The following is a 13,279-nucleotide window of genomic DNA, read 5'->3' on the forward strand; positions in this document are numbered from 1 at the left end:
GTTTTTTCAGCTACTTCTGCCAGTTGCTGGATGGGCTGGAGTACCTGCACAGCCAGGGCATTGTCCACAAAGACATCAAGCCAGGCAACCTACTGCTCACAAACTGTGAGACTCTCAAGATCTCCGACTTGGGTGTTGCTGAGGTGAGCATGAGCTAGTGCGCAGAGATTCATCTCAATTCTCTGTTTTTTAATGATGTTCCCCCATTTAGGAATAGAACAGTGTGTGCAGTGACAAAAGCCTGTGAGAAATTTCATGTGTAGCATCATGCTGGGCCTCGCAACCCTATACCTGAGAATGTCGGTGCCTGACAGGCATTGCCTAAGGATCATAAAAACTTCATGAGCTGTTGAGACACCGTCCTTGTAAATGTCGAGTGTTGGGGGTGGTGCTGTCACCCCCTGTGGATTTGCTTTCGCCTCATGACAATGGTTGGCATAGTTGTTGTTTTCACCACTGTGCAAGGAATAGCGCTGCTGTCAGGGTGGTGCCACCCTGTCAATGAGGTTAGGTGGACAGCCATGGTGAGCCAACTGTCGGCGATGCTGCAATTATGGTGCATGTAGGGGTATTCTACTTCGTATTTTGTCATGTTAAGGTGGAGCTAGAAACAGTGTTCTTGCTAGCAATTTTTCGGCATCGCATCTCTCAGTAGTGTCACATGAACACTGCCAGTGGCTACTCACAGGAGATTTGTTGATGTCAGCACAGCATTTAATAATGTTACCAGAGGGCATGGATCTGAAAAAAGCAGTGTGCAGTTTCTGTCAATGCACCCACAAGAAATATTCATCATTGCATCTTTAAATGTTTCATTTATTGTTTTGTAGTAGGAAAAACTGGACACAGCAGTGCTAAATGTTTTATTTTTCTTTATTTTACTTGTAGTACCAGCTATTGAGATTAAGGAAAGCCATAAATTCATAATATATGGCCTCTGATCCTGCAGTAGCACTGTTATTGTTGCACATCTGTGTGACCACGTATCTGTGAAATCCAGTGTCCCTCATGGGGTCTGTCCTCGGCCCCCTTCTCTTTTTAATTCACGTAGACAATCTACCATTAGGAATTCAGGGATCCCACTTTTGTACTAAACGAAATTTGCTGCGCCAACCTTATAAAATCAATGAAAATTGAGCCAAACTGCGCCAGATCGTTCATCTCAAGTTTCCCCAAGCTGTGGCCCGCAGGCCGCATGCGGCTAGCTGGGAGGTTTTATGCGGCTCCCGGCACGACGTCAGAAATCATAAAATTGCTAGACACTGTAAATACGGCAGTACTTAAGAAACTATAATTAATGTTTTAATTACCGGAAACAGCAGTCAAGTCTGATGAGAGAATTCTTTACCTTTCTGTGAACAGGCCTATAATACCTATATACTAGGATTTAAGACGGCAGCAATGACTACGTCTCCGCTGCTACCCTCTGCGCTGCAGCCGCAGCGTGGCCAGCAGGTGACGAGAAAGGAGAATCGTTTCCAGGGGAGAGAAGCAGATCGGTGTTTGAAAGATAACCAACACTCCACGGCAGTTTTTTGCTATCCTAGCGCACGGCGTTGAAAGTAGAAGGGTCTCTACGTGGCAGGGACGAAAAAGGAAGAAGCATGGCACAGGCGGGTCCCAGATCAGCATTTGCATACCTGCCAACTCTTCCGATTTCTCTGTAAAGTGTACGACTTTCGATCGTGCGTACCATTTTACGAATCTTGCCTGACATTTACAAAAAATATTTCATTTCCGATAAAAAAATAAAATAAGTAAAATAGCGTGGCCTCCGCGATTAGCTACAGTGCATTGCCGTAGCTGGTCGCGGAGGCCACGAAAACAGCGTTGTGTATTCTGCCACCAGGAGAAAACTATATGTATTGGTGTTATCATCACACGCTTTCGAAGTCTTCTGCATTGTCCAGGAGACTACCAGATTGCGACCATTTTTTCCGTGTGTAGGGTTGCCATGAAAATATCCCGAAAATCTAAATGTGTGTGCGAGATCTGGCCGCATTGACAAAAATGCAGGCCTGTCCATTCCAGGCTTTTTGCAAGCCTACCACATTATAAACGAATTTGAGAGGGGTTCATCTAAACTTACAGTAGTCTCAGTGATGCGAAACCGCGACAGATACGAATTTGCGAGAAATTCTCTAGCCAAATTCATGTGTCCATTGGGCCTAAATTTGAACGTTTCGAACACTTTTCCTAATCGCGGCGTGTGATATGAACTTTAATACCACTACCGTCGAATGAAGGTCAATCGAGAGCAGCATGCTCGAAACTTTGGAAGTATGCGGGCGACCAGAGCGTGTGGTTGTCGTTGCCACAACCGCTGTGGATGACACCGCGGTCGTTCGACACGGTCATGTGTGGTGACGACGTTACTGACAGAACTCCTAGAGTGTGCACGCAGGCAACGTTCGACCAGTCAAAGCAACGCTGCTTTCTGCAAACTCTGTGGAGAATACCGCGGCAGTTGCGACCATAGATAGCATAAAACGACTTGTTTTTGAAGGCACGTGGATTGAAAACAAAACTACCATTTGTGGCAAACCGCAGTGCACAAAACCGTGGTCGGGGCGGTGCGACAGCGATCTGCGATCCCCGAGGGCACGTGGCTGGCACAGCAGTAGGATGAAAAGCGGTAAAGACGTAAAAAAAGGCTAGAAGCGTTTTGCCACTCTTGTCCAAAGAATCTAGTAGCGAGCAAAGCCAAAGCTTTGACTCGCCCTTTCGCGGCAGCCAGCTGCGTCGTCCCGTCCGTTGACGTGTCCCAGGAAGATATACGCGAGTTGTTTTGACGGAAATATATTTTGCTAGTTGCTTTGACGACGTGAAATTTCGGCCGGGGGCATTCGCGCTCCCCCTTTTAGTCTCTCACCTTAGTGAAAAACCCTACCCTCGTGTGTTGGGCCACTCCAAGCCATTATGAGACCGCAGCGCCAATGTTTTCGCTTGCGTTTGAGACACACACGCCCTCCCATTGTTTTTTTTTCTTTGGTACTTTGGTACTTTGGCAATGTTTTTTTTCTTTTGGTACCAAAAATGGGCGAAAATAATTCAGTGGCTGATTTTACTTATGGCTGCAAAATGTGATTATGCTTGTCACTAAAAGCAAATCTATCACAGCTACAAATTTAAAAAATAGTCGCTAACGCCCACCTCCCTGCCCGCTCGGGGATTTTACGAATTTCTCTCTGTTGCCAGGTTGGCAGGTATGCATTTGAGAGAGAGCAAACATTCCGCCCCAGGCTTTCCTTTGCTTCTTTTCCTTCTTCGCACACAGCGTTAAGGTGTTGGAGGTGCCGCCGTCCAATCGGGCGTGGTGCTGAGAGCATTTTAGAGCGCGGTATGTTCGAATTAACCGTCGCAAGTGCTTGCATGTGCGAATTACAGGGCATTTTTGCCCGTTAGAATACACATAGCTTTGATGGGACCACAGCATCAGTTCTAATTAACCGGAAGTTCAAATTAAGCTTGTTCGAATTAATGAGATTGGCATTAGTAATTTACGCTTTCATAATTCCAAAATCACTATGCTTGCCACGAGATTGGCATTAGTAATTTACGCTTTCATAATTCCAAAATCACTAAGCTTGCCACGAGAACTCTCTCGGTAAGAAAAAAAATGCGCAAAAAGAAAATTCGTGTGGCTTCACATAGTTGCATAAATGCATCGATTGCCGAGACTCTGTATGTAGCCACCTCTATTTTAGTTCTTGCAGTGTTCACTAGATGGCGGTACCGTCTCCTGTATGTAGCCACCTCTCGTTTAGTTCTTGTAGTGTTTACTTGATGGTGGTACTTGTAGCTGATGATGAAAAGATGTTATAAACTAGAAAGCGGTACTTGTAGTTGATGAAAGACGCGAGATCTTATAAAATAGGAATGATGTCATATATGGCGCGTGTCATTGGTTGAAGGCAATTGTTCGATTTAGTGCGGCGACGTACGCTAGGGGGAGCGTTGTAATAAAATCCGTTCGCTGTTGGCGCGCGCTCGGAGTCGCCGGATGGATAAGGCTGCACAGCGGAGAGAGTGCAAGGCGGCAGCAGCGCGCGCTCGCAGACAGAATCCCGATGTGCGAGCGCGCGAGGCAAGGGACATCGCAAGCCATCCATCGTCTAAGAACAAATAAAAGTTGATTTGTGCATATACACACACAGCATTTCTCACGTCTTTACATGATGATCGACTGGGCGAATTGCACGGAAGATTCACAGTTTACCGATGAATCCCTCCGGAGCTTCGCCCATTCATCATCATTCACCCCGTGAATATGCCGTAATTTTTTTTTACTAGGTCTTACATAGCTTTTAAGTACTAAAAACAAAGTAAACCGACTTCTGAGATTGCTCTAGACTTAACGTACTAAGTCTCCGGAAGTTGCTTTGAGCGAATGTCGCTAAAGTAAAAAAAGTACACATTGAAATTCGTGGTTTCACGTACAGAGATTTCAGCGCGAAATTCAAAAATAATTTGTAAATAAATGTATACCAATATTTTATCCCCAATTAATAAACCTGAGATGGTGAAAAGAACGACGTGAAACTTCTCGAAGCCTTTTTCAATCTAAAACGATTTTTTTTTTTTCTAGGTCAGCGTCCATTTAATATTAAAGTGTTTGAGATACTTTCTTCTCCGAGGTGCTCCATCATGAATATATACCTACGCAAAAGTGCTCCTAATAGTAAGGTCACCTCCTCCAAAACTAAAATTTTACTCCTCTAAGGTGTTCCTAATGGCAAGATTACTTGCTCCAAAATGCTCCCAAACTAAAATTTTACTGCCCTAAAGTGCTCCAAAACTAATATTTTACTGCTCCAAAGTACTCCAAAACTAAAATTTGACTGATCCAAAAATTGCTTCAAATCAGCAGTCGCCAGTGGGATCACTAGAAATGTTATCATCCATTTGATTATTCACAGACATTGTATCTTGTATCGCTGAATAACCACCATTATCAATCATAATGTTCTTCAAAATTACCTGTGCGGGGGTGCTGACACCCCCTGTCAAGTTTTTTGCGCCGTGTGGCGCACGTGTCTCGCCCCAAAGCCGCATTTCGGGTGATGACCGCCGGGTGATAGATAGCGTTGTATTCGCGTTGAGCACCACTATCGTCATCATCATCATGGGGTAGTGCCGGCAGTGACCCCTGGCGGAAGCGAGCCTTGGTGGTGGGCGCGAGTTGAGAGAGTCTCTTCTGCGCGTGGCAGCTGCTGCGAATGGTTATCTCTAGCGTGTTTTCCGCAGCGCGCGACACCGCAGGCCTGCGCGCCGGGGGGCCCACGTGGTAAGTCAAGTGTTGGCGACGCCGCCTTGGGTGTGTTAGTGTATTTGTCATGTTTGGAGTGTATGGAGATTGTGTATAACGATGTCTTAGTGGGCTGATTACGATTGATGTATTATTCGGCGGACGATATTGTCGTTATAAATTAGTTAAATAAATGTATGTATGTTATTTGGGTTGTATCGACCGCGTCTGCTGTGTCCGTTCACTCCAAGAGCCCGCCCGGCTCTCGCTATTCGAGACCCCACACTGGCTGCCGAACGTGGAGCTCTAGGGGTATCGGGAGACATTTTGCGGTTCGGTACAAGCTTTTGTTAGAGCCGAGGTAGAGTAGGCCTAGGGGGACGTCGTTGCTAGGGTCGGCGGTGTGCTTTGTTGAGAGGGAGGAGATCGGTATTTGTGACGTGTTTGAACTTGTCGACAGGTTGAGTTTTAATTTTTTTTCTGCTCGCAAGTGGGTTTTTTTCTCGTTTGTGTTAGTTTTCAAAACCGTTGTTGAATAGGGACGAGAGCCATGTGGTCTGCATCCGGGGGTGAGCAAGGCCTAGAGCACGTGGTTTGTAGGCCAGGTCCGAAGCGAGTGAGTACAGAAGCCTCGTGGGTGGTCCGATTTTTCTGTAAATAGCTTCTTCTATCTCTTCGGGCTCAGGTAGCCAGGCGACGTTGCTTGCTTGTATTGCGGCTCGACGTGACACCGCCCGGGGCGGTGGATGCCGATCGCTCGGTAAGCTGCTGTGTGCGCCGAGCGATAGGGCCACCTCACAGAGAGGTGGATGTCTCCTCGCGGCTGCCTCTTCTGCGCTTAGGCTGGGTGCTGGGTGGATACCGGTTGTTGTCGAGCCACTCATTAGGCCTAAGACTCTGCGCAGCGGTCTGTCGCACGTGGCACAACTAGGTGGATCATGGCGTTGAGGTGTTGCGATGCACGAGTTAGCAAAAAGTGATGTTTGTTTTATTTTGATGGGCGTCTCGGCTGCCGCCGATGTATTAGCTAGCAGTACTGACCATCGTACCACATGAGCAAAAAGCTCGAAGCTCCCTTCCCTAGGCCTTGCTCTATTGTTTCTGTTGAGTGTTTGGAATATACGCAGCGGGAGTGATGTGATCCATGGGCGGCTGTCTTGTGCACATCGTCGGCGCCGCTGGCCAGGAATGCGGTCGTGAGGTCGGGCGATGGAGACGCCCGAGACCTGCACAACTGCCTGCATTCTGGCGCTCTCGTGAGTGCTGGTCGCAACTGGAAGACATGTTGGTGCTAGCAACAGTTTGTCGTGCCGACGGCAACGCTGATGTTGCGAAGCCAGTACTGAAGTGAAGTCGAGCCGGACAGTGCAGAAGTGTCGACCGGCGGCGGTGTCGTGGTGCAAGGACATTATGGACATGTGATGTCATTTTTTTGTTAAAGCTTGTGTAGCTTATCTTTTTCAGTTTCAGTTTATTTAGCAATGTTTTTCAGCAATCATGTTAAAGTACAGTGATACAATGTTTTCATACAATGGCAATGGTCAACACAAAACAAAATGTAAATCAGATTAAAAAGTGAAAAAGATGCAGGGACAGGAATTAAAAGCTGCTAAAAAGCAGCTTGATAGAAATCCTGACCCTGAGCAGGAATCCCGTCAGTTTTCGGCATATGGTTTGATTTAAGATTGGGGGAATGTGGGGGTACTGACACCCTCTGTAAAGTTCTTTGCGCGCGCCATGTGGTGCAAGTGTCTCGCCCCAAAGCCGCATCTCGGGTGACGACTGCCGGGTGACAGGTGGCGTTATATTCGCATTGAGCACCACTATCGTCATCATCATCACCACGGAGTAGCGCAGGCAGTGACCCCTGGCGGAAGCAAGCCTTGGTGGCGGGCGCGAGTTGAGAGAGTCTCTTTTGCGCATGGCGTTTGCCGCGAACGGTTGTCTCTAGCGTGTTTTCCTCGGCGCGTGGCACCGCGGGCCTGCGCGCCGTGGGGCCCACGTGGGGCCCACGTGGTAAGTCAAGCGTTGGCGACGCCGCCTTGGGTGTGTCAGTGTGTTTGTCATGTTTGGAGTGTATGGAGATTGTGTGTAAGGATGTCTTAGTGGGCTGATTACGATTGATGTATCATTCAGCGGACGATATCTTCGTTTTAAATTAGTTAAATAAATGTATGTTATTTGGTTTGTACCGACCGCTTCTGCTGTGTCCGTTCACGTCAAGAACGTGGCGTGGCACGTGCTTGCCAATTCGAGACCCCACACCTGTCACCAGTTGAAAGCTGCTGCTCACTCTGGATTATGCAGGCTTACATTGCCAAATGCAGAGTCATCCCTGTATCTCGCACAATATGATATCATCCACAAACTTAGTATGTGTTGACAAATACTAATATTTGCTGCACTAATTTCAAGCACTTCTTCGTGCTTGTACAGTTAAACCTGAATGTAACGAAATCGACAAATTTCAGGAGAAATTCGGATTTTGTTATATGCAGGTTCGGTACGAAAATTCAGAAAATAAACAAGCAAATATAAAAAAAGGGGGACTGAAGGCAGAGCTAACCCAAAACACTTATTTTACAGTAAAAAACTTCGTTATTGTTGCCACTTATATGGACACTCTCAGCGGGATTTTCCTGTCCCCGCCACGTTCCATATTAAGTCCAAATTAATGACATGCCCCCACGCATTGCAACTTTCACGAGCAGGTAAAAGCGCGCAAGCGCTGCTAAAGCAAAGATCAAACCGGTCTGCTGATCCCTATCGCCTGGAAAGAGCGTAACATAACATCTCCCGCAGGTTAGAACTGCCGTCAAATGCTCAAACAGAAAATGAACCACCCGTCTTGAACGAGCATGAAACAATGCAGGGAGGGGAGGGGGAAATAACTCGAGTAACAATAATGAACTTGGATTTTAAGGGCAGTCACCATCGCTGGCGCACTTGCTATCTCAGCGAATAACAGTGCAGTTTCAACGCGAAGGGACTGTGGGAAAAGAGCACTTCTCCCTGGAGCGGCCATATTTGCCCACACCAGCGTTTTGTAGGATTTGTGCAATATCAGATTCAAAATAGTTGACTGTCAACCTTACTTCATATAACATTATAATTTTTTGCTATTATGTTCATTGCATTGAATTCAACGCATCGTTGTATTGCCAGAACTATTCGGCTAATCGCGGAAGCTACCAGCCTGTAAACACTCAACGCGGCGCAAGACAGAAGCATGTGACAAGTCAACCTCCGAAGATTTGTCGCCATCATGGTCTCGGAGAGTTTTCATCAGCACCTAATCTGACATTCCCTTGGTGGTGACAACACGGTTGTCTGAAATTAAGAAATGTCACCAGTTTCACCGCAAGGGTGAAGAAATGAATGCGATAGCAACAACTTAGAATGTAATGCTGAGAACGGCAAGCACATTAAAACGTGCAGCGTGCTGCTCAATTCACGACTGAAAACAGCATACACAGGGCGAGAGCAAACTAACAATGTTTACTGCTTGACACTTAATTAATGTGCTGTTAAAAGGAAAACGAGGCACGAAACGTGATCACTGGTAGAGATATGAGTGTGAACTAACAAGTGCAGTTATTATATCATTATGTTTGAAAAGCGCACTCTTTTTGCAAACAGCGCCTGTCCAGCAAGCAAAGTGATGTTTGTGCGCCTGGCAACTAAACGCAATCATCCCGGTCAAAGTCAAAGGCGCGCGATTATCTGTCCACCAAAAAATAAGCGAGCGCACAAGCATCTACCCCCTCCCCCAATCGCGGGGCAAAGTACACATGGGAGATAAGCGCGTCGGCGCACCTTGACGAGCTGGGCACCGAGCGTGGGCAGCTTTTTAATTTCTTTTTTGAGTTTTAATACCTACAGATACATGTAATAATATAGTAATGCGGTGAATGACGGTGGCAGCACAAAACTAGCCGAGACTCTCCATATAATTGCTATCGCAACAAAAAAAAGCTAAGTTGAACGTCGTTCGGCACCACGCTACGCACGCACGCTAAAACTATGCACTTGCGCACGGCATCGAAAATGAAAAACAAACGACATGGACATAGACACGGATACCGCAAAAAGCTATTCGGTAAAGAGCCCTTCATATGCAACATGGCCCCACTTATGTGAGGCTAGCTAAAAGCGTGGCACTGCCAGCGCGGAAAAGTAGTTTTTTCTTATTTTGGTTTGGAGTGGGGTTTGGGGAAAGGCACACCTGCACATGCGCCTGTGACGGTGAGAACGGCAGCAGCGCCGGCTTGTGAGGTGCAGGCCAGCCTGCCCACCTCGCGCTCACCCGTGCGCAATAACGAGCACTCGCTCTCGCCTAGTGCGCCATTCCGCTGCTGCTTCGTGCTATGTCGGCAGTGGGGCAGCCGCAGAACATGCATGCTTGTACGAAAATGCCAAAATGCGGAGCGAAACTTCTAGATCGTTCGTGCGAAAAATTCGTGTTATCAAGGTTGTCTCCCGTTGGTATTTTGTTACATAGAGGTCGCAAATTCATGTGCGCGCTCTTATCATTCGGTGGAGAGAATCGCACGCCTTTGTTTTTGACTGGAACAATTGCATTTAGTTGTTTAGCTCACAAAGGTCACTTTGCTCGCTGAACAGGCGCTGTTTGCGAAAAGAGCGCGCTTTTCAAACATAGCAGTGACAACTGCACATGTTAGTTCGCACTCATATTTCTGCCTGTGATGACGTTTCAAGCCTCGTTTTCCTTTAAACGGTTTGTTAATTTAGTGTCGAGCGGTAAATGTTGTTAGTTCACTCTTATCCTATGTATGTTGTTTTCGGTCGTCATTTGTGCAGCATGTTGCATGTTTCGATCTGCTTGCTGTTCTCAGCATTACATTCCAAGTTCTTGCTATCGCATGCATTGCTTGCCCTTGCGGTGAAACTGGTGACTTTTCTTAATTTTGGACAACTGTGTTGTCGCCATCAAGAGAATGTCAGATTAGGCGCTGATGGAAACTCTCCGGGACCACAGTGACAATGGATATTCAGAGGTCGAATCACCACGCGCTTCCGTCTTGCGCCACATCGCGTGTTCGCAGGCTGGTAGCTTTCGCAATAAGCCATTAGTTCTGGCAACATGACGGCAGTGCAATCAACGCAATAGCAAGAAATTGTAATGTTATAAGAACTGGCAGTCAACTCTTTTGGATTTAATGTGACTCCTACAAAACGCTGGTGTGAGCCAATACGGCACGACCGCTCCAAGGAGAACGGCTCTTTTCACACAGTTTCTTCGCGTTGAAAGTGCACTGATACTCACTGGGGTAGCAAGTGCGCCAGCGATCAAGACCACTCTTAAAATCCAAATTCATTATTGCTACTCGAGCGATTCCCCCCTTCTCCCACCTCCACGTTGCTTCCTGCTCGTTCAAGACGGTTAGTTTACTTTCTGTTTGAGCATTCGGCGGCAGTTCTAACATGTAAGAGGTGTTATGTTATGCACTTTCCAGGCGATAGGGATTGGCCGACTTATTCGATCTCTGCTTTAGCAGCGCTCCCGTGCTTTTACTCGGTCGTTTAAGTTGCAATGCGCGGGGGCATGTTATCGGTTTGTACTCGTTACGAAACATGGCGGGGACGTCAAAAAATCGCCGATAGTGTCCATATAATTGATTGCAGTAATAATGCAGCTTTTTTACTGTAAAATAATTATTTTGGGTTAGCTCTGTCTTTAGTACCCCTTATGTTTGGTTTGCACATTTATTTTTTTAATTTTCATGTCGAATCTGCATATAACGAAATCCTCTTTATAACAAATTTTTCTGGGAATTTAACAACTTCGTTATATCCGGGTTTAACTGTATAACTAACACGGTCATTCTTGCTAAGCCTGCCAATGAAATTGACTTCTATACTGACCAGGCCAGCTCGTGGTATATGTAGGGGAGTTGACAAGGTGCCGCTGAAGGTCTCGCCAGCTTAGTAGACGAAAAGGGGGCCTGGTGTTGCAGCCGTCTGAATGCCTTGCGCAGGGCACTCCATGCTCGCCGCCTACACAAGACTCGTGACACTAATGACCGTGCTTCTCGCTGGCTGAACCTCATCAGCCAAAGCAGTCAAAATCTTTTCAGGACGTACGCAACCTCTTTGCAGTCATTTTGCCCGAACAACCACATGCCCCCTTTTGGCGCAGGAAAGACATGCCGGCACTGTTGACAAGTAGTTAGTTGCCAAAAGTCTTCCCGATTCAAAGGTTCCCTCCCTTCGATGAAAAAGGCACGCGATCAGAATGCTCGACATTTGTAACACTGTCAAAGCCTCTTCATACAAAGTTAAGAGAAATACAGTAAAACCTTATTAATTTGAACTCGTTATTTAAACTGCCTAATTCGAAATATTTTCGTGGTCCTGTATTTTATAATACAAGTCTGAGCGGATGATTTGAAGCGGTGGTCAGCATCAGTTCGGTTAATTAGAAAATGTTGGGTGCCACGTGCCAATTCCTGATCCCGATTTCGCCGTAAAGTTGAGGAAACCACAGCCCTTAATAAAAGATAATCCAATGTATCAATACTAATGAGTTTCAGCTAAAGCACCCCAGTCCCTCTGCTTCCAGCCACTAACCCTCCCCTTGCCCCCCCCCCCCCCCCCCCGTCCCCCGAAAATCCTGGTCAATCTAAACATACGGTGCTTTACTGCTACACAGCAATGACGTGCAGGCAGCATATTGCACGTTTCTCGCTTGATTTACTCATCTTTAGGCTACTGTAACGAAATTTAATAAAGGACAGTTTGGCAAGATTCACTATGTATACGAACCTCCGATTACCGGTGGCTCCAGGAATTTGCCTCTTTGCACTGCTGGCGGAGTTTTTGCTTGCAACACCTACTTCAAAAACTAAGTATGAAAGCTTGAATGATCATGCTTTGTATCCAAAGATATTGCGAATTTCATCACACTGGCCATTATTAAGTTATTTATATTACCCTAAAGAATGGGCGAATCATCGTAACATGACGTGCTGATGCATTAAGGAGCAGGCGACATGCAGCTCGTGTGTCACTACTGTGTTGCAGTGAAGCATGTCTTAGTTTCCGCAGCGCGCACTTTAGGTCATCACGACAGCTTTTTTTTTTTTTCGACGGCAGCAGCCAGGCCTGCCGTTCCTCTGTATTTATGGCAAAATTAACACCACGTGTTGCAGAGCTGGCACAGCAAACGATCAGTCCCAATTACTTTGAATATTGCCAAGTGCCTTGTACCCTGCTTTTTGTATGTTCTGGTAATTCCAAAACCCGCTTAATTTTAAGATTTATCGTGGCCCTAGTGACATCAAATTAACAAGGTTTTACTGTACAAGTATCAGTGGTGAACTTGTAAACCACATAACGCACAGAACGACATAGTAGAATAACACATCTCGAGCTAGTTGGTACTCATTCCTTCAACAACGGCAATGCCATTACATCAACAGAGTTCACTGTCAGCACCACACTGATTGGCTCTCTGAACTGCTTTCGGTAACGCTGCTAATGTCTGGGACATCTCAAGATGAATGTTTAGCTACCGTCACCAATAGCGTCGACGCCAGTGATGCCGGAAGAGTGAAACTCCTAACGCTGGCGAAAAAACTAAATGCAGCGCGGTCTTTAGTGTTATTTTTTTCTTAGATTTAACTCATGAGCTTGCCATTGTAAAAAAAAAAAATGTTTATTCATAAAGTGAATGATAGTGAATGGACAAAGCAGTATTATTGTTCACTGTTACCGTAAATCACACGTGACATTTACCACTCACGCATGCAAAGGAGTACTAAGTGGTTTACATTTATATACAATGTTTATTAGTAATAACTTGTATGTTTTGTTGAGTTGTGAATTTCGTTATTGCATTGTGGTATTGGATCTAGCCTTACGTTGGCAACGACGAGGGTTGGGCATGTTCCCTTGGTGAGTGTTAGTTGTTTCCAGAGATACGAAATACATCATAGAGTATATCGAGACGTCATCTACTGCACAAGGCCATTGTCTGTGATCATCCTTTTCATTGTCATGAGCGTCATC

General features: G+C 46.1%; 1 protein-coding gene across 8 annotated transcripts in view; it reads left to right on the forward strand.

Annotated features, from left to right (window-relative positions):
* Lkb1 (Lkb1/serine/threonine kinase 11) overlaps window positions 1-13,279 on the forward strand; it is a 154,322-nt gene that overhangs the window by 105,315 nt on the left and 35,728 nt on the right. For all 8 annotated transcript variants that reach the window (XM_075896408.1, XM_075896406.1, XM_075896404.1 and 5 more), the window contains one exon: window positions 11-143. In XM_075896408.1, the coding sequence (XP_075752523.1) occupies window positions 11-143 (133 nt within the window). The remainder of the gene's footprint in view (window positions 1-10; window positions 144-13,279) is intronic.

The sequence above is a fragment of the Rhipicephalus microplus genome, chromosome 5 (genome assembly GCF_043290135.1).
Source record: "Rhipicephalus microplus isolate Deutch F79 chromosome 5, USDA_Rmic, whole genome shotgun sequence".
NCBI classification, from domain to species: Eukaryota; Metazoa; Arthropoda; class Arachnida; order Ixodida; family Ixodidae; genus Rhipicephalus; species Rhipicephalus microplus.